This window comes from Salmo salar, chromosome 08 (assembly GCF_965601325.2).
Source record: "Salmo salar chromosome 08, fSalSal1, whole genome shotgun sequence".
Lineage (NCBI taxonomy): Eukaryota > Metazoa > Chordata > Actinopteri > Salmoniformes > Salmonidae > Salmo > Salmo salar.
Window position 1 is genome coordinate 22,621,254 of NC_138298.1, and position 27,615 is coordinate 22,648,868.

General features: G+C 45.2%; 1 protein-coding gene across 9 annotated transcripts in view; it reads left to right on the plus strand.

Moving 5' to 3' along the window:
* LOC106610235 (type II inositol 3,4-bisphosphate 4-phosphatase) overlaps positions 1-27,615 on the plus strand; it is a 188,340-nt gene that overhangs the window by 111,593 nt on the left and 49,132 nt on the right. For all 9 annotated transcript variants that reach the window (XM_045722771.2, XM_045722773.2, XM_045722772.2 and 6 more), the window contains 4 exons: positions 4,444-4,513; positions 8,524-8,671; positions 15,481-15,611; positions 25,213-25,317. In XM_045722771.2, coding sequence (XP_045578727.2) covers positions 4,444-4,513; positions 8,524-8,671; positions 15,481-15,611; positions 25,213-25,317 — 454 coding nt within the window. The remainder of the gene's footprint in view (positions 1-4,443; positions 4,514-8,523; positions 8,672-15,480; positions 15,612-25,212; positions 25,318-27,615) is intronic.

Sequence of the window (27,615 nt, forward strand, 5' to 3'; positions counted from 1 at the left end):
TTAGACACTGCATATGTTTATCGTGTGTGTGCGTACGGCGTTTGCGTGTGTGTGGGGGAGAGAGAGAGCGCAAGCCAGAGAAGCCGTTGGCTTAGACAGCCTGAATGCTGTGTGTGATTATGTGCACAGACAAAGAGCATTAGAGAATTAGAGAGAGGGAGCGTCATACATCCTTCTTCTATTTGTGTGGGATAGTCGGCTAAACCCAGTTCCCCGTAGCCTTATAGCCTTCCTACGAAACTCACCTCGTCTGAATGAATGGCATCTCCCTTGTGAGACCATCCCACCTACAATCAACTATGCTAATCCACCACGACATGCTACGCTGCACCATCTGAGAAACACAGGAATGAGAGCGAGAGAAAGGAAGAGACGAGAGAGAGAGAGAGATGATGTCTTCTTCCGAGATCGCCAGGTACCTGAAGAGTGCTCAAACGTCCTACCAATGGGGTGTTTTCACACCAAAAACAAAGTTTATGTATGTACTTTACCTTCATTTGACTAGTTATTACACCAATGGGAATATTTAGTATAGTCTAAATATATAATAATATGTGTAGCATATAAGCACTGTACTTGCAACAAGATGTCACAGTCTCACTTCAGTTTTCAACGTTTGTTTAGGTTTAGGCATTCATTCCGACTGGTTAAGGTTTAGGATAGTGTTAAACAGAAAAAAATGACTGCCTAGCACTGGGCTTGAACCTGTGCGGAGCGCATGGTTTAAGACCCTCCTCTATCTCCATCCACAACGCCCTAGCAAGCCGCAAACCTACTTGATGGTAATAGGCATTCACACTGCCCCTAGTGGATGGCATTGAAGGCATCTCCCGACATCCTGGGGTCCTGGACAAATGTGGAATACAGAAGTTGATCTGGTGTGACCTGGCTGGTAGTTGTACATGTATGAGGAGGCAGTCAAAATGGATCTGCGTACAGTAGAAATTCTCTTTCTGAGAGGAGATAACATAACTCTGTAGCATAGGGTGTTCACTGTAGTCTGTTGACACTTCTCCTCGTTGCAGCAAAATGACCTTTGCTCTCTCTCTCTCTCTCGTGTGTGTGTGTGTGTGTGTGTGTGTGTGTGTGTGTGTGTGTGTGTGTGTGTGTGGTGTGTGTGTGTGTGTGTGTGTGTGTGTGTGTGTGTGTGTGTGTGTGTGTGTGTGTGTGTGTGTGTGTGTGTGTGTGTGTGTGTGTGTGTGTGTGTGTGTGTGTGTGTTACCACTGTGAGTAAGTCAGTCACAGAGAGCAGTCTTATATAATTGACTAGGGCTCTAACATGGCTGGCTGCCTCTGGGTCCTGCTCTCTTTTGATGATATAGGGGGTGTGTGTGTGTGGGTGGACAATTTCTCTTAACGTTTACACAGCAATTTTTATATTGTTTTTCAGTTGAAACTGTAAGAAGAGTTTAATAAAATTCCACTTGAATTCACAATACGACTGTGCTGCTGCCAGCAACAGTTGGGGTCTCACGGTGCGTCCCTCTCAGACGGTTTAGTGTTGCACCCGTTCTACCATCGCAGTACCTCAATCACACCTCGCAAACTTAGCATTTCCTTCTCATTTAACTTGTCAACGTATTGCCATACAGGACTTCACTGTTGTCGCTTGCCTTTCTCTGCCACTACAATGATGTGGTGGTAGAGAGTTGACTCCAAAATAACAGATTACACGTTGACTCCGGGTGTGGACTCGCATTTTTTGAGTGTCAAGACTCCTAAAATTCTGTATTTTTGGGATGGAGGAGGCTGATTAGTTGCCGTACTTCTGAGAACACAAACACTCGCATCTTTCATAGCGAGCTAGCTAGGGACGGAGAGAGAGGGGCACACTATAGTCCCGTTGGCCACCAGGCACACAGAGTCAGAACCGTGCACTAGCCCTATCTATCGGCTATCAAAAGCTGTATCTTGCAATGGAATGCCGTATCTTGCTATTTCTTAGCTTGCAATGTCTCGGAACTTCAGTAAAGCAAGGCCAATCATCAATGAATAGGCTACGTTATTGAGACGAGCGAGACGCAACACTTCGCTCTCACATAGTCACACACGGTCTCTCTTTGGTTCACGCTGTTCACACCGTGGTAGCCAGCCAGGGCACCAAAACAGGGGGAAATTTGAGTCTTGCGCTTCAACGCTCTTATTTGTTGCTGAAATTGACCCACTATGCTGTTTAGTTTCTCCATATATGTAAAAAAAACATTTGTTTTTCAGTTAGGGATTTTAATTAACGTTAAAGATCCCAATTTAGTTTGAACTTTTTAGCGTTTAAATGTTCACACCCCTAACACTATGTATGATTATGTGATTCATAGATGCCACTGAATGGAAGTGTTACTGAATGGAAGTGTTACTGAATGGAAGTGCAACACACAAAAATGGAAATGCAATTATCATGTGGAGTTTCACCAAAAGTCGCAATCTCCTGCTCAGTGCCTCTGGCGTGAACAGAGCCACATCATATCGTATGGAGTTTCACCCCTGCTCAGTTCCTCTGGTATGAACAGAGCCACGTCATATCGTATGGAGTTTCACCCCTGCTCAGTTCCTCTGGCGTGAACAGAGCCACGTCATATCGTATGGAGTTTCACCCCTGCTCAGTTCCTCTGGCGTGAACAGAGCCACGTCATATCGTATGGAGTTTCACCCCTGCTCAGTTCCTCTGGCGTGAACAGAGCCACGTCATATCGTATGGAGTTTCACCCCTGCTCAGTTGCTCTGGCGTGAACAGAGCCACATCATATCGTATGGAGTTTCACCTCTGCTATATTCCCCTGATGTGAACAGAGCTACCTTGTTTCTCTATATTCCCCTGATGTGAACAGAGCTACCTTGTTTCTCTATATTGCCCTGATGTGAACAGAGCTACCTTGTTTCTCTATATTGCCCTGATGTGAACAGAGCTACCTTGTTTCTCTATATTGCCCTGATGTGAACAGAGCTACCTTGTTTCTCTATATTGCCCTGATGTGAACAGAGCTACCTGTTTCTCTATATTGCCCTGATGTGAACAGAGCTACCTTGTTTCTCTATATTGCCCTGATGTGAACAGAGCTACCTTGTTTCTCTATATTGCCCTGATGTGAACAGAGCTACCTTGTTTCTCTATATTGCCCTGATGTGAACAGAGCTACCTTGTTTCTCTATGTTCCCCTGACGTGAAGAAACCTACCTTGTTTCAATATATTCCCCTGACGTAAATGAATCTACCTTGTTTCTCTATGTTCCCCTGACGTGAAGAAAGCTACTTTGTTTCTCTATGTTCCCCGGTGGGCACCTGTGCACAGCCCCGACGGAAGCCTACCTTGTTTCACTATGTTCCCCTGACGTGAAGAAACCTACCTTGTTTCAATATATTCCCCTGACGTAAATGAAGCTACCTTGTTTCTCTATATTCCCCTGATGTGAAGAAAGCTACCTTGTTTCACTATATTCCCCTGACGTGAAGAAAGCTACCTTGTTTCACTATATTCCCCTGATGTGAAGGAAGCTACCTTGTTTCTCTATATCCCCTGATGGAAGAAAGCTACCTTGTTTCACTATATTCCCCTGATGTGAAGGAAGCTACCTTGTTTCTCTATATTCCCGTGACGTGAAGAATCTACCTTGTTTCTCTATATTCCCCTGATGTGAAGAAAGCTACCTTGTTTCACTATATTCCCCTGATGTGAAGGAAGCTACCTTGTTCACTATATTCCCCTGATGTGAAGAAAGCTACCTTGTTTCACTATATTCCCCTGATGTGAAGGAAGCTACCTTGTTCTCTATATTCCCGTGACGTGAAGAAAGCTACCTTGTTTCACTATATTCCCCTGATGTGAAGGAAGCTACCTTGTTTCTCTATATTCCCGTGACGTGAAGAAAGCTACCTTGTTTCTCTATGTTCCCCTGACGTGAAGAAAGCTACTTTGTTTCTCTATGTTCTCCTGATGTAAATGAAGCTACCTTGTTTCACTAAATTCCAGTAGTTGGTACCTGCTAAAGTGTATTTCTGATGGTTTGTCAGCCTCGATGCCACTGACAGAGAGGCCTGAAAACTGTTGGTTGTCACTCGCACTTTGATGTCTTGTCCCGCACGCATCATCAAAAAGGGACATTCAGCAGCTGTGATGGGAAGATACTCATTATCAAAGGGGACGGTGACAAACACATGGAGCGTTCTTGAATGACGGAGGGTTGGTCTGTCTGTCTGTCTGTCTGTGCACCTATGTGTTTAGCTTCACCTGTCGTTTACCTCGTGCTGTCCAAAAAAACACTGAGCAAAATTCAAATGTGTTTAAAGAGCAAGACATGCTGTACCAACAACATGTCAAGCTAGACGTGGCCGCCCCGTTGCTCAGAGAAAAGCGGAGTTAAATGTACATTCATATGTGTGTGTTTGATGGTGGAGACTTGACATGTACATGTAAACATCAAACATCTCTCTCTCTCTTCTTTCCACAGTGCACCTTAGTTTGTGAGTCATCACAGGGAACCCCAAACGACAAAGATAATAGCCCCCTGACAGGTGCTGGTAAGTTCAACTGCGCTTGTTCCTTCTACCTTTAAACACCTATAATTTAACTGCTGACTTCCATCGTCATGGCAACCCCGTAATCAATGGGAAGAGCTTTAAGGCTAATTTTATCCCCTCTAATTTGATCCCCCCGTCTCACCAACCACCCAAATCTCTCCTAGTGAAATTAGTTTATTACTGAAAAGATTTATCTCACATTTTTTTGCATTTTCCCTTAAAAAAAACCTACACCCCTGTAATTACCATGACCTAGTGTTACCCCCAAAAGCAGCTTGAAATTGACAAAGTGTAATAAAGTGATACATTAAGTTAACCCCCACTAGACTTCATGGCTTTCTCATTGGAAAGTGCGCTGCCCTTGACTAACCTTCTCCCGCCAAAGAGATTTGAAGTCTCAATGGGGCTAACCATTTTGATTAAAGAATTCATATTATTCATTCTCAGATTAAAACGGGGAGCCTTGGTTTAAGTAAGTAAAGGGAGGGAGAGCCAGTTGACAGTGGAAAAGGTGTGAGACTAGGCCAACGTTGGCTCTAATGGAATTCACCCCTTTGTAACCTTTTATTCGTTATCTACAGCACCATACCAGTGTCTCCAATGACATCATAGTGGGACCTTTTCTTCTTTTCTATTTGACTACAAGATTTAGAAAATGCATTTTTCAAACATTTAGACACTGGTGTGAGTGCAGAATGATGTACAAAAAAATATATAAAATGGTGAAGTTCCCCTTTAAAGCAGGTTTTAATATCCCCAGACAAGGTGAAAGTCCGCCTGCCTCCCTTGGCTGCTCCGGTCCTGGTTCTGTATCTGTTCTGTGTGGACTGGCTGGAGAGACAGACAAGCGGAAGCAACGCCACGTCGATCCTGTGATACCAATTAAGGGAGAAGCCCCCGAATGGCGCAACACACTTCGCTTGTTACCTGGGAGCGGCGAGAAACTAGCAGAAACACCAGGATTGAGAAAAAGAGAGAGGGAAAGAGGGAGGAGAAGGAGAGACTTGAGAAGGTCACTGCTCCCTGCTGTGTTGGGAATATAAAGTCCTTCTTTCCTTTTTCTTATCACTCGTTCCTCTCCAGAGGGGAAAAGAAACCCTTCTGAGTTCCCAACTCATCCTCCTCTTCTTCTATGCTTTCTTCTTTTTTCTTTCCCTTCCTCATTATCGTATCTCGGTACTTTCTAGAAAGTCTTATCTTCTTCTTTTTCTCAGTCTCTATTTCCGTCCTCAGCGTGTGTTGGTATGACTTTCCTTGCAGCTCTGTTCCCTATACCCGTCGTCATTGTCACTTTCTGTCGCAATTAGCTAGTGAGAGGCAGGCACCAGGGGGCTGTGCCACCCGCCTTCCTGCTCGGGGTGGGTTGCAGGAAGGCGGGTGGCACAGCTGCGTCCCATCACTATAACACGCTCCCCGCAGACTTAGAGAGATTGACTAATGCATTTATCCCTTCACTTGTATTACCTTTCAGAGGGGGGAGAGCGGAGAAGGATGCACACACACATGCACGCAAACACACACACAATACACACACACACACAGGAGGGGGGGACGCCCAGGGAAGAAGTAATTTCCTTAAGAGGTGTGGGGAGAGGAGGACGGAGCAATCTGATTGGCCTTCAGATTAGCGTGGCGGCGGGGGAAGGTCAGAGGTTAATCTGCTCCTTCGACCGTGTCCGCTGCAAGGAGGAAGTACCAGTCATCCCTTCATATCGCTCTCAATCCGTCCCTCTCTCTTTTCAATTCCGACTTACTCTTTGAAATGCCCTCTAGAATCCTGTCCCTCTCCACACAGCAGCAGAAACAGTGTCATTTAATAATCCAAGATCAAGCTCTCCATTGCAAATCATAGCTATACTTTTTCATTCGATGTAATCATGAATATAATGATTATGAAAAAAATGATGGCTAAAAAGCTGAAAGGGCCCACCTCAGAGGAAGTTTCCGCACCTATTTCGAGTATTTCCTGTCCTAGAAAGAAAATCCTTGTTTAGGCTCCACCTCGAAGACTGACGCAGGCTGCTAATACATATTCAGGAATTGGGGGTGGGAAGGTTGTGGTGATTTCCAGGTGTAGCAGAGAAATAACAACAAATAGGCCACTGACTGACAGCTGTCAGTGTAATTATTTAACATGCTAAGCTAACCATAGCCAGCTAATGAAAGTTGTGAAAAAGTCTATTTCTACTGGTGTGGGAGTTTAACCCTTTATTATTTTTCACTTTTCACACTATTGTGTTGATTGCCGACCTCAACCGTACTCTACCAGATCAGATATCAACTTTTTCACATGGTCCTTTCTAGCCTGGTTCCAGTAACTATGGTGGATGGGCTTGGCTCTAGTCTGTCCTAGCCAACCTTCCAGGGGCCTGATTCCTACCTCTCTGACTGTCCTCGACGCTGAACTGAACACCACATTACTTCCCACCCCAGTGCCTCTAGTAAAAGTCCCCTCTGACACATTATCCTCCAATTAGAAGGTCTCTCCACTGCCACACCGCCCCTCGTTGTTCCCGAACATCACAAGGTTGTCACTACACTCTCCAATGCTCTGCTGCCTTCTGTATGGGACATGGGACCCGGAATAACCAGGACAAAGTGCTCAGAATAAGGCCCTGACATGGAATAGGGATGACGGAGTGAGGGCAAGTCTCTGAATTGAATTCGCACCTTGGAAAGTAAATGGATGGCAAATGGGTGCCTATGGTAACGGGGCCTCATCTCCCCTCCTCTTATCTCCCCTCCTCCCGCCTCCTCTCCTCTCCCTACCTCTCACCTCCTCTCCTCCCCTCCTCCCCTCCTCCCCCTTCCTCTCCCCTCCCCTCCTCTCCTCTCCCTACCTCTCACCTCCTCTCCCCCTCTCCTCCCCTTCCTCCCCTCCTCCCTTCCTCTCCCCTCTCCTCCTCTCCTCCTTCCCTCCTCCTCTCCTCCCCTCCTCCCCTTCCTCTCCCCTCTCCTCCCCTCTCCTCTCCTCCAGGAGTTGGACTGACATTACCACTGTTAGTTGGTTGGCTGCAGCTTCACAAGGAAGAGGGGGAAGGGGTCACACTTGTGATTCCCAACCCTCGGTGCCGTGTAGCTTTTTTGGTAACATTACACATCTTGAAGCCTCCGTCTTCAATGGTGAAGTCTCTTCTTCGACTATCGGAGCGCTCCAGCTTATTACTATTGAGTGACTTCCTTCTAGAACGCTAGCGTGGCGTCTAAGAAAAGGAACAACGACAGCGAACTGCGGATAGCTGTTTGAGGCGTACGGCTTTTTCCGGCTTTCTCGCCCAGCGACTGCCAGCACACTGATAAGAGTATTAAAGCTGTTTTTTGGTTGCCGCATGATTGCTGCTAATAGCCACTCTAGGAAGAAAAAGGAAGAGGAGTGGAAGGGTTGAATTTGAATGGGGTTTAATAGGAGAAGATGGTGAGGCAAAGTTTGGGGAATGAACCATCTTCCCTTTCCTTTACTGCTCTATCATAAACAAACAATTCAAATGGGAATCAAATCCAATGAAGGCATTGTTTAATGATGAAAGAATAATTTTATGGGCTGACCTGAGACCTCTTACATTCTTCATTTTCTAAGTCTTGGAGAGAGAGATGGAGAAAGAGAGAGAGATGTGGCTCTTGGAAGATGAGGCAAGCAACAACCTTATCTATCACAGACACTCTTATTGATTATGGGATTTCATTTGCAGCACGTGCCACATGAAAATACGTTTTTTGAAGGGTTTGAGTTTTGTCTTTGGGTTTTTCCTCGGTATCAACGTTTGTTTAGAACCAAAGCACATCGTCTGTTTGATGTTTGTGAAACTTTGAAATGTCTTTAAAGATGTATGTAATCATTTTCAGTATGTCTTGATGGTTGATACTGTATGTCTCTCTTTCTCTCTCCCCCTTCTACCTCTCTCCCTCTTTATCCCCCCTTTACCACCTCTCCCTTCCTCTTCCTCTCCCTTCTCCCTCTCCCTCCTCCCTCTGTCTCTCTCCCTCTCTCTCTCTCCCTCCCTCTCTCCCAGTCTTTAAGAACCCGGTTTGTAAGGTCTACAAGTTCCAGACGGTGGATTGTAAATGGATGCTGGTGAGAGAACAGATGGAGGAGTGTACTCTGTCCTTCAGCATCCCCAGACAGCTCCTCCACCTCTACATCCAGGAAGACATGAGGAGGTAAGAACCCATCTAGGATCAGTTCAGCCTTTACTGAACCACTGGGAGGGACAAAGCAAAACCTGACCTTGGAACAGTATTACATATGGGATAATGTCTTGTCTTAATAAGCACAGTGATTTGTGAGAAGGTAAACAGCAGCTGATCGAGGATCAGGTAAGGCCAAACTTAACCACTGGGAGGTAGACGTCAACACTGACCTCGGATCAGTGCATATAGAGAGCACAGACCTAAGATCTATTGTAGCAGCCTTACTCTAAGCCTAAATCTAACCACTAGGAGGTACAGTGCATTCATTTGAATAGGGACACTATAGCTCTGGGCCTGCCTACATTAACAGGCCTATTTCAGAGATGTAAATGGTTGTTTAAGAGCTATACTTAGAGAGGATTGAATTATTCAGGTCTGTTTAACACTTCAAAAGGGGATTGTTGTACGCCTGCACACTAGTCAACCAACAACACACACTCACACACACACACACATACACAGATGTACACTTGCATACAGGCACACAGACATTTGCACACGCACACACACACATGCAGAGAGAGACACACACAAAGAGAGAGAGAGAGAGAGAGAGAGAGAGAGATAAACACACACACCAACTCCCCCCAACACTGCGTTCTGAACAAAGTCCTGGAGCTTTATCGAGCTGAGAGTGGCTTTGAGGAAGATGAAGGTACTGTGTCGCTAATTCACTCTGCTCTTGATCTTGTTAGCTAATTAGTGGTCAAAGTGGCCACAAGATGATGAGGAAAAAGGGATGTTTATTGAAACCATTATGATTCCAGATGACGTTTGAATCCCCCCGGAATGTTCCTTTAAGTTTGTCAGATGTTTTCGTACCTCGATAGTAGTCTGATGATTTTGACTTTAGACTACTTTTGGAGTCTGGAAACATCGGACAAAATTAGATTTGGGAGTTTAATGTCCCTTCTTTAACCACAGTTAACCCTCATTAACCGTCAGTTAACCCTCCCTTGGCAGGTCCAGTTTTGTCATTGTACTCAATAAAGGAAAGGTTAAGATGCTGCCAGTGAATAGATTATCCTAATCAGTTTATAAGAGAGAAGCCACTGTGATGGGTAAGAGGATCTCAGTGTTCTCTTCCCTCAAGGTCCCTATGAGTGTCTGTCAGGACAGATCATTCCTCAACACGCCCGCCGTCCCTAGCAATCCCTCATAATCCCCCGTCCGTCATATAGTCCCTCGGTCGGCAAGCGGTCAATCTCATGGTCAGCGGCAGTATCCCAAATTGCTCCCTATTCCCTTCATAGTGCCCTACGGGCCCTGGTCAAAAGTAATGCGCTATAAAGGATAGGGTTCCATTTGGAACGCATGGAGTGTCCCCATCGGCCCACTAGTTTGGAATCCCAAGTCATTAAACTAGATTAGAACATTCTCAGACCAAGGTTTCCCTCTAGTTCTAGATTAGAACGTTCTCAGACCAAGGTTTCCCTCAAGTTCTAGATTAGAACGTTCTCAGACCAAGGTTTCCTTCAAGTTCTAGATTAAAACATTCTCAGACCAAGGTTTCCCTCAAGTTCTAGATTAGAACGTTCTCAGACCAAGGTTTCCCTCAAGTTCTAGATTAGAACATTCTCAGACCAAGGTTTCCCTCAAGTTCTAGATTAAAACATTCTCAGACCAAGGTTTCCCTCAAGTTCTAGATTAGAACGTTCTCAGACCAAGGTTTCCCTCAAGTTCTAGATTAGAACGTTCTCAGACCAAGGTTTCCCTCAAGTTCCCTCCCTTAAAAGCTATTTTTTTAAGCCTTGTTATTATCTGATCTATTACCTCTAGACTCTAACCTCTCTTAATACTTGCAGTCTGAGTAGAACAATACTTTAAAGCTGGAGTCCTTCATTGAAAGTATAACAAAGCCGTCACCCCACCTCTGTTTTGGTAAAAAAGCGAAGGGATGGACCTGGAGAAACGTAACGACTCTTAAATTCATAGACGGAGCTATGGAGGCAAGGACTGACCATCTATATTTTGGAGGCAAGGACTGACCATGAAAATGATCGTGTTTTGAGGCTGTACAGCGTTTGTTTATGTTTACATTGTTTACAAACAAGCGGATGTTCTGGGTTCTGATGGTGTATGACAGTTGAACCAAACTCACGAGGCACTTAGATGTTCTCTTGTTTAGGAATCAATGGGTACATGTCATTCATTTGTAAATGATGGATATAGCAACTAAGGACTATTCAGAGAACGATCTCGCTCTGTCACTATACAATGGGTATGTATGACACGTGCTCAAAAACACAAGTACGTTATTGAATTTGTTTACCCGCACACATCAATGTATATCTATTATTCACTACAAGGTAGATAGGGAGTTTAAGAGCTTGTTTATAATCCTCTCTGAATGATTTCAGGCGTTCTAGCTACCTCTTGGTTCTGTGTAAAAACTCAAATCAGGCTTTACCCTTTAATGATTAAGATACGCCTTTTAAGGCTGTGAAGTGACACACACACACACACACACACACACACACACACACACACACTATGAAGTGGCTTAGTCTCCTTCCCAGGCATCACTTTATGCTAATAGTGGCATCTCTCTTTCTCCTCTCTTCATCCCTCGTTCCCTTTGATGTTGACAGCCATGTTCCAACCTCATCAACATGCCTGTTTAATCTTTGTCCTTTTGTGTGGGTGTATAGCTCTTGTGTGACTCTTTGTGTGTGAGTGACTGTGTGTGTGTGTGTGTCCCAATTATGGATGTGTGTGTGGGCGTTAAATAACATTTCTCCTAGTTTTTTTTATGAATTGATCTGATTGTTTCATGAATTCCCAGCTACGCCTACATTCCTTCCCCATTCAACAAGGAGGAAGTGAGCTCCTGGAGGAATCTTCCGCTCCTGTGAACTAAAGAGCGTCACAGCGGTCTGCCTTTGGTTGGTGGTTGATACTATGGCCTCTCCACACTACATTTCAGTAAAGCACACTATATGAAAATCAGCAGGCTATAGTTCTCTATGTACTTGGCCGTCTACAGTAAAGGAGGCGGGTTGGGTTGTGAAGGAGGAGACTTCTGTTTGTGAGTCATCTCACGCAGGTTATATTGACCCCAGGCCCAAAGCTCTTGGTGATTAAATTGAACAGGCTACTATAACACAGCATGAAATAAAGTCTCTCACATGACAGGTCTTTGCTCTTTGGAAAATGTATTCTGTACCCCTCATCTGTCCAAGTCAGTTTGAACATAACAGCTCTCTCTCTCTCTCTCTCTCTCTCTCTCTCTCTCTCTCTCCTTTTCTTTCTCTCGCCTTTTCTTTCTTCTGCGTGTCTGTCTGATGCCTCCGTCTTCTTTTGCCCTCATTCCCTACAGTGTCTTGTTCTTCAAGTTTCAGTCTCTCTCTCATGTCAATTTTCTCTGCATTTGTCTCTCTCACTCTTTCTCTCTCTCCTTCATCTTCCCTACTCAGTGTCACTCTTAAGGCCTGTGACTCATTGTCACCCCCCTCCCGTCTATCTCTCTCTTCCCCTCTCTCTATCTCACTGGCGTAACGCAGTTTCTCTGCCCCCCCCCCCCCCCACAAGGTCAGAGTTTCATTATGCAGTGTACTATCTATAGCTTTCTACCACATCTCTCTCTCTCCCTCCTTCATCTTCCTTATTCATTGTCCCTCTTAAGGCTTGTGACTCAGTCTCCCCCTACTCCCCGGCACACACACTGTTGTTCACCCACTGACGCCCAACCACTGCTGTCTGCCCAGCATCAAAATAACCCGTCTGGGCTGGGGCCTCTTGATACACAAATAACAGTGGTTCAGACAGAAGAATATGGATTACACTGAATGGCTGCAATCTGCTAAAGAGCATGGGTATGGTGTTTGACAAAGTGGCTGTAGCGCTGGAATCAGACAGCATCACAGAGAGAGCATTTCACACACACACACACACACACACACACACACACACACACACACACACACACACACACACACACACACACACACACACACACACACACACACACAGCATCCTCTCATGAGCATTAGAGCCCTCTCCAAACCCAAGTGGATGGCTGGGTTAGAACAATATGTTTGATTGAAGCATCAAGGCCTCATGGAGTGGGTCTACATTAAACCTCACTACCCCAACGAAACGACACCTATCTGAACGTCCCCATCTCCTACTCTGCAAAAGAGGGCCTATATCATTATCTCTGTCAGCAGTGGTGTCGGATTACCATACAGAACAAAGAGAAATAATCCTTTTTTTCCCCCTCTTCTACCCCAAACTGATACTGGAGAATATGTTTGTCCTGATTTAAAAGAAATCGGGTGCCTTTTGTGCGCTGACTAATTTAAAAAGATGCTAATCTTCTGGTTGAAAGTGTTAAGGCTACACGGGAATGCTTTGAGTCGGGAACTTTACATGGGAACTCATCATTGTTCTCTGAGGAAATCTCCACACAATTAAGGGTGGCTGATCTTAGCTCGTAATGAGATACCGGAATGAGATACTGAAGTTCCCTTTTTACGGAATATTCTGGAAGCGAAAAGTCGGAAGCCCACCTGGTTCGGCTAGATAAGTCCCTATTACTTATGGTAATCAAAATTAATGGGGTAGTTACGCTATTTTATATGTTTAGATATTTGTTTGTTACTTGAAATCAGTCTATGGACAAGGACTGCAATCCACGCTGGTTTTGTTGAACTAGCCATTGTCGAGAAATGCTAATAATGAAACAAATATGTAAATATGTAAAATTATGGAACTATCCCTTTAACTCTCTCCCATGATGTTGAATCAAAGCTCCCTATGGCCGTTACCCACAACTCACCTGTGGAGCATGGCCGCACAGCGTCTTGGTCACAGAGCAATGTGTTCCACCGCTAAGTCTGCCACAGCGCCTATTTACAGTAAGTCCTTACTCTCTGGGATCCTTGGGATGTCCCTATCCCATTGAAGTTGAACTTTAAAATGGTTAGGGCTAGGGTTTAGGTAGGGACGACCCAAGGACCCCGGATAGCACTACTCATGTTTACTACCGTAGAGAGAGGGTACACTTTAAGGTGGAAAGGGGGGTCGTGGAGAAATGTTAACTGCACCTGGGCAGCATGGCACTATCTATCTGTTTACTTCTGTGCCATTGTCAGTTGGGTTTCGTGAGGCGAGAGGGTGGAGGGTGGCGATAGATGATTTGATGGTATGTTTGCAAATGTCCCTTAATCTCTCACAAAATACACGTCCTTCGAACATTTCAAAAGATGATACGTTTGCAAATGAATTAGAATAGATCAAACAGTCTGATAACATATTCTTATAGTGGCTAATTGACATTTTAGTGAGTCTGATTAGCAGCACCACAATGTCTGTAGTCTGAGAAACATTGGATCCGTTGTCAAGAATAACACATCTCTATTAAAGCAAATAGCCCACCGAAACCCCCTACGTATCATTGAGATCAAGACCTTCTTTACAGTGGATAGTACAGGCACCGTGTCTCATATCACGTCTGATCACAGCCATTCAGATGATAACTACAACCCAGCCGGCTCAGGAAAACTCACACACAGGCGGTAGCCTGGGTATCAGCTTGGACGCCTCCGGCGACGGGTGGTTATTTCCTCAGCAATGACCTCAGTTTACCTCGGGCCCCTAATGGCAACGTGTAGGGGTATTTTGGCCCTCCGGCTACACGCCTCACAAGCACGCCTCGCTACGAGATGAATCCGGTTACCGCGGCGATCGACTTTGACAAAATAGAGAAGGAGGGCTAGATAGAGGGGTTTATTCTTGGTTAACGGGATCTGGGTGGTAGGATGTCTCTGACTTGGAGAAGAGATGAAGGGGTGATGATGGTAGACGAGTGGATAAGTGGACAAAATGGCTTCTAGCCTGAGGGTGGGATATGTTTCATAATGATCAGTCTATCGACTAAGCAGTGAGGCTCAGGGATGGGGTAAATTGTGTGTGTGTGTGTGTGTGTGTGTGTGTGTGTGTGTGTGTGTGTGTGTGTGTGTGTGTGTGTGTGTGTGTGTGTGTGTGTGTGTGTGTGTGTGTGTGTGTGTGTGTGTGTGTGTGTGTGTGTGTGTGTGTGTGTGTGTGTGTGTGTGTGTGTGTGTGTGTGTAGGCGCTCGTCTGTGTGTGCGTGTGTGTGTGTTCCTGCATGCATCAGAGAGGTGTTAAACGGTCTGTTAATACACTCACCACTGTGACAGTTAGGGTCATATAACTCAAACCAGAAGACAATGAACAGCATTAGTCACAGTGGAGGCAATCTAACCGTGCTATTGGCCATGAGCCAGCACAATAGCATCAGATGATGCTGGGAGCAGGGGGTCATAGAATAGGTTCAGTCTTGCTGGATAATACTGTATGTGGTTGTGGTGAACCTGCCAAAGCAATTTTCATGAATGTCTTGATTTACAAAATGCATGCATGTATTCTGTAATGATCTGTATCATCTCAGTGACATTCCTGTATATCTCTACCCAGTAAAGACAGAACAGGGACAAGCCTTCCTTCTGAGCCGGGTTCCTCTCTAGGTTTCTTCCTTCTATGGAGTTATTTTAGTTTCCTGGCCACTGTGCTTCTGCTTATGTCTCTGCTTGCTTGGCCAGGCTTTACAAATAAAATGTATTGATTGATTTACTGTCACTCTCTCTCTCTCTGTTCTTACTCTGTCGCTCTCCTTACTTTCTCTCTCCCTTTCTGTGTCAATGGGATATGGGTTTGATTGAACTGAGCTGACAGAGTCTGGTTGAGAAATTCCTTGTGCTCCGTAACGATCCATGTATCTCTCATTGACATTCCCTGTGGATCCCCTGTCATTCCAGGATACAGGAGCTGAGGGACCTTGGGGAACTGTCTCCCCACTGGGACAACCTGAGGAAGGAGGTGATTGGCCGTTATGGACAGGTCATAGCTGCCTACCAGGAGACCCTGGCTGAGCTGAATAAGATCACTGGTAAGACTTACTACATGCACACAGACAAGCATGCACATGCTAGTACACGCGTGGACACACACATAATCACTATACGCACACACATATTTACACTATGCACACACACTGCTTTATGCCCTATACCATGCTATAATGCTCTCTACCTCTAAAAAGAGTAGAGGTACCCTTGGGAAGAAGCAAGCATTTCTGAAGTCCCTCTCTGTGAACACCCTTGCTGAATCGTCTTTGTGTTTTGTTTGGCCTTTTCTTGTTTTTGTTTACCACATTGCCAACGTTTCTGTAATTGCCGATGTTTCACGTTTCGTCCTTGTCACACAGACAAACACATGTTCCTATGTCTCCAGTGGATTGGGATGCAGTGGATACCTTTGTACTTATCATTGCTTGGTAAAGAGATGGAGTCTGAGGCAATGACTTATCAATGACCCAAGCACTGCTCAGATAATCCCTACCATTGTGTCGCTGAGTTGTCTTAGTCCAGCTGCAAATGTACATCAAATCAAGTTTTATTAGTCATGTGCCAAATACAACAGGTGTAGACCTTACAGTAAAATACTTACATACAAGCCCCTAACCAACAATGCAGTTTAAAAAATACGAATAAGAAAAGTAACAAATAATTAAAGAGCAGCAGTCAAATAACAATAGCGAGACTATATACAGATGGTACCGGTACAGAGTCAATGTGCGGGGGCACCGGTTAGTCAAGGTAATTGAGGTAATATGTACATGTAACAGAGAGTAGCAGCGGCGTAATTGGGGGGGGGGGGGCAACCCAAATAGTCTGTGTAGTTATTTCAGTAGATGTTCAGGAGCCTTATGGCTTGGGGGTAGAAGCCTCTTGGACCTAGACTTGGTGCTCCGGTACCGCTTGTCGTGTGGTAGCAGAGAGAACAGTATATGACTTGGGTGGCTGGAGTCTTTGACCATTTTTAGGACCTTCCTCTGGTATAGAGGTCCTGGATGGCAGGAAACTTGGCCCCAGTGATGTACTGGGCTGTACGCACTACCCTCTGTAGTGCCTTGTGGTCGGAGGCCAAGCAGTTCCCATACCAGGCAGTGACGCAACCAGTCAGGATGCTCTCGATGGTGCAGCTGTAGAACCTTTTGAGGATCTGAGGACCCATGCTAAATCTTTTCTGTCTCCTTGTTGGGGAAGAGGTTTAGTCGTTCCCTCTTCACGACTGTCTTGGTGTGCTTGGACCATGTTAGTTTGTTGGTGATGTGGACACCAAGGAACTTGAAGCTCTCAACCTGCTCCACTACAACCCCGTCGATGAGAATGGGGGCATGCTTGGTCCTCCTTTTCCTGTAGTCCACAATCATCTCCTTTGTCTTGATCACGTTGAGGGGGAGGTTATTGTCCTGGCATCACCCGGCCAGGTCTCTGACCTCCTCCCTATAGGCTGTCTCGTCGTTGTCGGCGATCAGGCCTACCACTGTTGTGTCATCTGCAAACTTAATGATGGTGTTGGAGTTGTGCCTGGCCGTGCAGTCATGAGTGAACAGGGAGTACAGGAGGGAACTGAGCATGCTCCCCTGAGGGGCCTGTGTTGGAGATCAGCATGGCGGACGTGTTGTTACCTACCCTTACCACCTGGGGGCGGCCCGTCAGGAAGTCCAGGATCCAGTTGCAGAGGGATGTGTTTAGTCCCAGTGTCCTTAGATTATTGAGGGTGCTATGGTGTTGAACGCTGAGCTGTAGTCAATGAATAGCATTCTCACATAGGTGTTCCTTTTGTCCAGGTGGGAAAGGGCAGTGTGGAGTGCAATAGAGATTGCATCATCTGTGGATCTGTTGGGGCAGTATGCAAATTGGAGTGGGTCTAGGGTTTCTGGGATAATGGTGTTGATGTGAACCATGACCAGCCTTTCAAAGCATTTCATGGCTACAGACATGAGTGCTACGGTTCGGTAGTCATTTAGGCAGGTTACCTTAGTGTTCTTGGGCACAGTGACTATGATGGTCTGCTTAAAACATGTTGGTATTACAGACTCGGGCAGGGAGAGGTTGAAAATGTCAGTGAAGACACTTGCCAGTTGGTCAGCGCATGTCCTGGTAATCCATCTGGCCCTGTGGCCTTGTGAATGTTGACCTGTTTAAAGGTCTTACTCATATCGGCTGCGGAGAGCGTGATCACACAGTCATCCGGAAACAGCTGGTGCTCTCATGCATAGCTCAGTGTTATCTGCCTTGAAGCGAGCATAGAAGTAAACTCAGCAAAAAAAGAAACGTCCTCTCACTGTCAACTGTGTTTATTGTCAGCAAACTTAACGTGTAAGTATTTGTATGAACATAACAAGATTCAACAACTGAGACATAAACTGAACAAGTTCCACAGACATGTGACTAACAGAAATTAATAATGTCTTCCTGAACAAAGGGGGGGGTCAAAATCAAAAGTCACTGTCAGTATCTCGTGTGGCCACCAACTACATTAAGTACTGCAGTGCATCTCCTCCTCGTGGACTGCAACAGATTTGCCAGTTCTTGCTGTGAGATGTTACCCCACTCTTCCACCAAGGCACCTGCAAGTTCTCTGACATTTCTGCGGGGGATGGCCCTAGCCCTCACCCTCCGATCCAACAGGTCCCAGACATGCTCAATGGGATTGAGATCCGGACTCTTCGCTGGCCATGGCAGAACACTGACATTCCTGTCTTGCAGGAAATCACGCACACGCACAGAAATTATGCAGACAATTACATTGATGGAAGCAACAGTCTTCCTGTAATTTTAAGCTGATCCACCCCTAATTAAAAAATATTAATTAAGTTACTGTCATGTCTATCTCTGATAAGCCTCCTATTAAAGTGATTAAAAACAATCAAGCATCCCAGACAAGTGCTAGAAAATAGCCCACGTTAATATACTGTATGTGGCCTAAGGAACAAGGTTCATGAAATCACTATGGGTATTTACAAACAGCACAGGAATGAAATAATCCACATGTATTGATCAGATCTTTACTAATGCTGCAGAAGTCTGCTCTAAAGCAGTATCCAGATCCATTGGATGTAGTGATCATAGTATAGTAGCCATATCTAGGAAAACCAAAGTTCCAGAGACTGGGCCTAATATAGTGTATTTAAATTTTAAATATATATATATATATATATATATATATATATATATATATATATATATATATATAGCATACCAAGACAGTCGATCCCTAATGGGGATCAATAATAAACCCCAGGAAGAGCAGCTGCTGCCTTGGCAGGACCTAATTGTAACAATAGTTGTCATGGAGAGAAGACCAAGGCGCAGCAGGTATGTGAATACTCATATTTAAAGCATCCACTTGACAAAACAATAAAGGTGACAACAGCAACAGTTCTGCAGGCTATGAAACGCAGTGCAAAAACAACCACCCACAACCCCAAAGAAAAACACACACACCTATATAGGACTTCCAATCAAAGGCAACTCAACACACCTGCCTTCAATTGGAAGTCCCAATCAACAACACAATCATTCACATACAAAAACTGCCACGTCCTGACCCCAAAACTAATACAATAGCTCCATCTGCTGGTCAGGACGTGACACTAATGGGGATCAATAATAAACCCCATGTCACGGGTGTGCGTACTGGTAGCGAAGTCAGGTGCAGAAGAGCAGAGTTGTGAACAGGCACACACTTTATTTAGGCAGGAGCAAACAACAGACGGACGCAACTGCTTCAAAACCTCCAGCAAAAATGGCAAAAGTGCAAAGTGCGAAAACAGTCACAAAAGCTATAGTTTATCAAATAAACGTACTTCGTGAAAATAAACACGGATCGTGGAAAACCAGCCTGCTGCGTCACATAAAACACGTAACGCCGCCCGAACAAGGAGAGGAGCCGACTTCGGCGGAAGTCGTGACACCCCTGGAAGAGTAGCTGCTGCCTTGGCAGGACCTAATGGGGATCGATAATAAACCCCAGGAAGAGTAGCTGCTGCCTTGGCAGGACCTAATGGGGATCGATAATAAACCCCAGGAAGAGTAGCTGCTGCCTTGGCAGGACCTAATGGGGATCGATAATAAACCCTAGGAAGAGTAGCTGCTGCCTTGGCAGGACCTAATGGGGATCGATAATAAACCCCAGGAAGAGTAGCTGCTGCCTTGGCAGGACCTAATGGGGATCGATAATAAACCCCGGGAAGAGCAGCTAATGCCTTGAACAAGAAAGAAGACCTGAATAAGATAAACTCTGGGCCTAATAGTCTATAATGTGGTCAGGTCACATAGCCAGGAAAACAACCCTCCCAGCCCTATATAAAACAGAACGACATATTTTACATTATCGTACAGACAGTCAATGTCACATATTGAGTTGAACTCATCTGACTAATGTTTGAATAATTGATGTGTGTCGACTAGATCCGGAATTTAATCCTGGGTAAAAAAATGACACTGGGTGAGGACTGAGGCCTTGGGGACCGATGACCGCCTCGAGTCACCTTTATTTCTTCTTTACCACTTCCCTTCTTCCTGGAGAGCAGAAAACACACTCTCCAGTGTTTCTGTCTTCTGCTGTGTTAGTTTCCATAGCAACAAAGTTTCTACGCGGGTTAAGGGGGATAATGAAGAATTACGTGATAATCATTTTGTTGACAAGGGGAAGCTGATTGAGTGCTACTCTGTGTGTGCGTGTGTGTGTGTGTGTGTGTGTGTGTGTGTGTGTGTGTGTGCGTGTGCGAGTGCGTGAGTGAGTGTGTGTGTGTGGGCTTCATCTGATATGCACACACACACACACACACACACACACACACACACACACACACACACACACCTTCACCCCCACCTACATACATCCACTCTGTTATACAAAATGACAGATATTATTTGGCACTATGAAATTATCTATTTCTGTCCTCGACCAAATTCAATAGACTTCCACAACACGATGCTTGATGGGTCACAGCACGAGCCATAACAACTCTCTCTCAATTTCTCTCTCTTTCTCCCTTTCTCTCACTCTATCCCTCCCTCCATCCCTCTATCGACCCTCTATCCCAGCTTCCTTGGGTCCCAGCGGCCATAGAATCCTGATGGAGTGATAGATTTTTCCTCCCACATCTCTCATTCCATAATGAGATATTTGTCAAGGTGTTTTTTCCCTGCGACCCTCTGATGAGCGACGATGGCCGCTCCACCCATCCCCCCCCCCCCCCCCCCCCCCCCTGCATGGCCAGATGCTGCATTGTGTGATGATCAAGTTAGCTGCTAGCCGTTGGACACCGTGCAGCAGAGGAGAGGGCCCTCGCCGCCTATAATCCAGCGCCGCATTAAGTCAGTGCAGTGACAGACAACGCTAAACGAGCCGGGCAGCAACCAGGTTAATTATTGATACCTAATGTGATTAAAGGAAAGGTGGGGAGTGGGAGGATAGAGAGATGTAAGAAAGATGGAGAGAGAAAGAGGTGTGTGTGTGTATGTGGTGGCTAGTTACAATGTGACAAGTGAGAGAGTGAGAAAGTGAGAGAGGGAAAGTGAGATTGAAGAGGAGTGAGGATGGACACACTGCGTTGTGTACCAGTAGCCTGTGGGGGTTTGAGGAGGATGGACGCACTGCGTTGTGTACCAGTAGCCTGTGGGGGTTTGAGGAGGATGGACGCACTGCGTTGTGTACCAGTAGCCTGTGGGGGATTGAGGAGGATGGTCACACTGCGTTGTGTACCAGTAGTCTGTGGGGGTTTGAGGAGGATGGACGCACTGCATTGTGTACCAGTAGCCTGTGTGTGTGTGTGTGTGGGGGGGGGGGGGTGTGAGTGAAAAAATCATCTTCCACAGTTAAAAAAAAAAAAACGGTGGTGTTTTCCTTTTATTCATACGTAATAAGCTGGAATGACCACGGCATACTTCAGATGCTATAATAACTCCATTCATTCATTAATCATCTCTCCCACTCCTATTGTTTGCCGGCCGGCGAATAAGAAGCTTGGATAATTCCATTAGTGGATGTTTGTTGGCCTTCCTACGCCATCGGTCAGCTACAGTGAAGACTTGTCTGTCACTCGCTCTTCAATCATGGTGACGGCCTCAGAGCAAAGTCCCCCTTCTAGACTAAATAGTCTTGTTATATTGTTACAGAGGAGCCAGAGGGATGAAGTAGTTTGTGAGCTGTGTCGCCACTGTATGAGCCACTGTATGAGCCAGTGTATGAGCCACTGTAGTTCTGTATATTTTAGACAGTCTACAGACACCACCAGTGTGTTTCCAGTTCCTCCACGGTGGGAGCTCTAAGTTGCCTGCTATTTGAATGAAAGGAAATCCTCGGATACACTCTGAGAGAATTCCCTGAGCCACCCCAAAAAAATTGATCCCTGTCTGCACCGCACAAGAGGAGTGGAGGGAGAATAGGAAAAATGTTAAATCCACAAATCCATCCCAGCATCAATCTGAACCCAGGCCTCCTGTCCCGGCGGGGGTTATTTGGGAGTCTTGTTTGCTGTGCCAAGTGTGTCCTGAGGCTTTCGCTGCATTCCTCTGCTTTCCTCAGCACCAGCCCCCCTACTGTTAAGTTTCTTTAAAGTCTATGTTGCTAGCTAGCTACCGGGCCTGGTTGGATGCTGCTGCTGCTACTGCTGCTACATATTGGATGTGTGATACTGCATTGGAAAAGGTTTTTGAACTCTCCAGATGGTTGAAATGGCCCTAATCAAAGAGGATATTGACTATGTTCATGGATGGATTGGTACAGGAAGGAGAAGGTACTTTATGCCACCATCTGTAATCGTTAGTGGATTGAACAACCGTTTCCGAAGTTAGCGATCCAAAGGCATCACATAATGTGTCTTCACGGCTCACATAATGTGTCTTCAGGCTGAGAGAGAGAGACCCTACATCCCACTGCTGGCTCGCCGCTGGAAGTGGTGTTAGAGGGCCAGTAAGAGGCACTCTTTCCTTTGGTCCCCCCAAAAATATCCCAATGCCCCAGGGCAGTGATTGGGGACATTGCCTTGTGTAAGGTGCTGTCTTTCGGATGGGATGTTTAACGGGTGTCCTGACTCTCTGTGATCACTAACGATCCCATGATAACCCCGGTGTCCTGAGTCTCTGTGATCACTAAAGATCCCATGGTGTTAACCCCGGTGTCCTGGCTAAATTCCCAATCTGTCCCTCATACCATCATGGCCACCTAATCATCCCCAGCTTCCAATGGTCTCATTCACCCCCCTCCTCTCCCCTGTAGCTATTCTCCAGGTCGTTGCTGTAAATGAGAATGTGTTCACAGTCAACTTACCTGGTAAGATCAGGGTTAAATCAGAGTGAGAGAGTCCCTCCACTCCAACCCCCTCCACTCTGGCCAGCCAGCTGTGTGTGGGTCAGTATCCTGGCTCCCTCCTGTCACACAGACTGACCACCTGGGCAAACAGATGGGAATTTGATACGGCTAATTCGTCTAACCCGCACCGGTCGCTAGCTCGATTAGCCCCCGTCCCCAGTGCACACAGTTGACAGAGTGACTGACGGCAGCCCACTGAGCTAAAGTGATGGCAAGGCCCCTGGCAGACTTTAGCATTAGCCGTAAGAGATCGCTCAACCTAGCACAGCTGGGAGAGGCCATAGGGCATGTTTAGCTAAATGCTACAGATGAATATGTGACGTCAGAAACAAGAATATAAAGATGGCTGCCAAACTAGGAGCTTTTGAAGGGTGGTGATACAGATATTAAACGAATAGCCGGATATAATTTTGGTATTTGGCCATCACACATGGCAAAGGAATGAAACAGACTTGAACCCTAGCTAGCAACCCGTGTAGGGCCTGTACAAAAATGTACAGTCAATAATCTGGAGACTGTGTGGACATCTGTAAGTAAGCAGCTGGAGACCAGATGTGCTAGCATCAGGGTAGCATGTTGTAAGTGTAGCCAACTGGAAGACATCAGTTAAATGTTTCATGGGTGGTAGTGGGGACACGTGTGGTGTCCTAGACAGCACACTGACTCCTGCACGTGTGAACGCTCACTGGGTCCTCCTAACGCTGGGTGGGATGGGGAAATGGGATGTAAAATATGTATCCACAGGGAAAAGCACAGGCAGGATATCTAAATAAATGAAATTACTGAACATATAACTTTGGTATCCTGAGTGTGCTTTTCCCTGTGGATATATATTTGGAATTAGCACCGCAAACATCTACTTGGAACAGTTTATTATAGGCTGAAAGGACTTTTGTCTAAAATGGGATTCCAACATTATGTTGACGAATGGGATGTATAAACCTATCTGCTCAAATGGAATACACAGGACAAGGGTGTATGCATCCAGTCCTTATGCAGACACATCAACATGTTTGAATGTCTGATTGATTGTTTGAGTTGCGTGGAATCTCTCGAGCTGGAAACACAGAGTTCCGATCGAATCGAGAGAAAACCCAATCATTTCTGATGTGGAATTAATTTGGAAGAGAACTTCAAATGTTTGTTTGAGGAGAATACGATTTTCCCTCGTGTGTGTGTGTACCTGTTTTTTTTCCTACCTTTATCTCGACTCACACAAATACCCTCTCCTTCAGCAAACACCGCAAAATGTCAGATAGCCTGCGTTATTTGACTGTTCTTAAAAGCTTAGCCCTATTTCAAAGAAAGTTTGCCAGCTCTATTTGCATATTTAAGATTTACGCTACCGGCGTGGAGCGTCAGATTTTCATCTTCAGCATAAGCCTGGGCTTTATCTTTTGGGGGTACAGTTTTAATTGGAAGTTTGGTACAAAGCAAGTGGTGCAAAAGGGGATCAAATCCTATGCTTAAAGGATTACACTGTACATTAGTGGATGCTTTGGAAGGCCTGATTTGAAATTGAGCTGGTTTTGAAATGCGGAGAAGTCTCTGGTATCTGTGATATATTTCTAAATATCTTGCATTGGAAGGTAAATCCAGGCTTTAAAGTGATTATACAGTAGCTATGCATAACGTGTCCATTAGAAGATATAGGTGTTTGCAGGATTGTAATAGCTGTATTTTTAGAATGTATATATTTCTGTCTGTGCTGACATGTGAGGGTCATAACTGGAGCTACATGCTCAGCCAGATAAGAAGCACAGGATAGTAATGAACTGGGGTGTAATCATTCGTCCAAACAGTTGCAAAAAGTTATGTTTTGCAACAAAAACAAGAGTTTCTATTGGACAAATTCAGGTAGGTCCTTCCCAGTTTCGTTCCGTTTGCGTCCGTTTAAGAAAAGTTTTGCAACAGAATCGGCGTAATGAATACACTCCTGGGTCCAGACGAAACAGTTCTGTACTCAAGGATGTGACTCCTTAAGGATTGGTGGCATGCAGCCGACAGGCTTCTGTGTTTGGTCTATGAGTTTGATAACATGATCTTGTAATCTATGACATTGAAGATGAAGAAGCTGAATTTGATGCTTTCTGCGTATTCTTAGTTACACGATGCAGTGACGCTTTAAAGTTGAGCTAATAGTGTCGATTTGAGAGAGACCACTAAGCGTTGCAAGACCAGATGGGAAGGAGTGTAGGGTGTCACTGGGCTCTACTATGAGGGCTTCTGCCTGACGTGGAAAGCCTCTTTCAATTATAAGCATCTTAATGGTTTGCAATGTGTTCAATACTGACACATCTTTTCTTTGCTATCTTTTCCAGGTCCGTCGTTCAAGCCGAGCTGCAGCAAGGCCCAGAGGTATCTAGAGTTCATCCCTATCAACCTGCACACCCAGAGGATGAGGGTGATGTGTCCTAGACAAACAGGTTTGTGTCCAAATTTACTTATAAAGCATACGGTTGCATTCATTAGGCACCAAAAACGGATTAAAACAGGGAAGGACTAGCGGGACTTGTCCAATAAGAAATGTACATTTTAGTTTTCAGGGTTATGGTGTGCCCTAATGAATATAACCCTGACTATTACAACTTAGGTTTTTCCAGCTGCTGGGAATGAGCACTGTGGTCTTGAGCGTCACCTACAGCCGCTACAGTTCAAGAGTTCATGTCCTTTGCTCTACTTCTTCTCTTGTCAGTAGAGCGCACAAGGCGCGGATCAGAGGCATCTGGGGTGCTGACAGGTGCATTAACTCTGACAGACCGACCGACCGACAGACAATGGTCTAATGAAGCCTACGCGTTTGGCCCTGAGAGGGAATACACAGAATAGCCTGGCTTAGAGCTTCCATCTCCCTCTACAACCAACCCCAATACTCACCTCTCTGTAGTTCAGTCCTAGACTTGTCAAAATGCATTATGACCGCTTCTACGCGCTAGCTCTGGGATGCGCTCAGTAACTGCAAACGCGCTAGCTCTTGGGGAATGTTCCTCAGTTTCGACTTCTCTCACCATTTGATTGATAGTAAAGTTGAAGGCTAGACAAGCCTTGACACAGATCTCGACTACTCAGCACATCAGGGACGTACAATAAGGAGAATAAGGGGAATGGAGCTGTTAGCCAAAACCATGACCACTGACTGACTGGTCAAAAACAAGGGTTAGTCAGAAGTCTACCACCCTTGAGAAAGAGGGAGAATGTGTTGAAAGAGATCGTTCCTGGTTCAGTTCAGCTTGGTTTCTGCTGCCAGGTTTCAGAAGACATAATAGCTATTGAACACACATGGTGATGCTTTGTTTGTTGATACAATGGCTTCCACATAGTCTAGTCTGGTCCCTCCCTTGGGCAGTTGTTTTTTTGGGGGGTGAAAAACGATTCACTTTGCCTTACGTTCCAAGAAAGCATGTGTTAAACATCCATCCATGGAAATGACAAATACATCAACGTCCTTTCTGTTAGTCACCCAGTTTTCTGTGCTTGTTAGGAATTATAGTAGTATTTCCTCTAGTTTGGTTTTTCTTTCCTCCCAAACAAACCAAACCAAACCATGCATAGCTTTTGCATTTGGATTTGCGTTCCACTATTGATCATGTAGTGAAAGAATGAGAGAAGGTGATCCTAGCGACTAGCGACTGGCTAGCGTGGGAGCACAGTGTGATGACTCAGTCACCATTTATGGCATTGTTTGAATGACAGACCATCTAGGGGCTATCACATCTGTGGCAATCTCGATGAAGAGACATTCCCACAGATGTCCAAGGGTCACTGAAGCCAGGAGAGGTGTAAAGACTGATGAGACTTGAATCGACGAAATGAATGTTTGGATTGTTTCAAGAGTTCAGGAAGAGCTATGAAGGTTGATATGTTTCATTGTACTGTAAGCGTATGGATTTATTGCTACAGAGAAACTGCCATTCTGTTCGTCGGACGGCGGATAGTTCAAAGAAGAGCAACACAGGTGTGCTCTTATCATAAGGTGTTGAGGTGTGGTGATTAGATCGGAGAACGTGTGGGTTTTCATGTCTGTTGTAATGTTTTGGGCCGTCAAAGTGATGTTAATTAGACAATAGGACATACAGAGAATTGGCGCTCTTGGAAGAATAAAAGTTGAGCTTTAACTTAGATCACGGAGTCATTGGTAAACCTGATATAAGTTGGTACTGTATGTCATAGTGGTGAATATTCTATGCTGTTAAGACTTATTTTAAAAAGGATATTTTGTATCCTTTTTATCGTGAAAATTTCTGGTATGTACCATTTGCAAACTGTATTCTTATTACGTAACTGTAATAAATGTGATTACTTTTAAATGGATACGAACCGCAGTCCTCACATTTTTGAGTAATTTTCCTTGAATTATTATTTGGTGAAATGTTTAATGGTAAATGTTATTCACAATATTCATAGCATATATGCTTGTTCTCTAACTGTGCATCTCTGCGCTAAGGTTAACTCAATAATAACTCTACTTAACGCTAAGACATTGATTGCAAGATATTAGCACCTTGTTCCTCAGCCTCTCAATAATTGCAGAGTAAGGAAACAGTGTTATAAACTCCATTTGGGCTATGTAAAAGGGACATTTTATCTCCCTTAACCCATTCCCATGTCCTGTTTAAGTATGAATTATTCAAATGTATCTCACCGGCCCACAATAATTTATCCTCCCAGGGAGAGAGAGACAGCCCCCCCCCCCCCCCCCCCCCCCCCCACCCTACGGTTCTCCA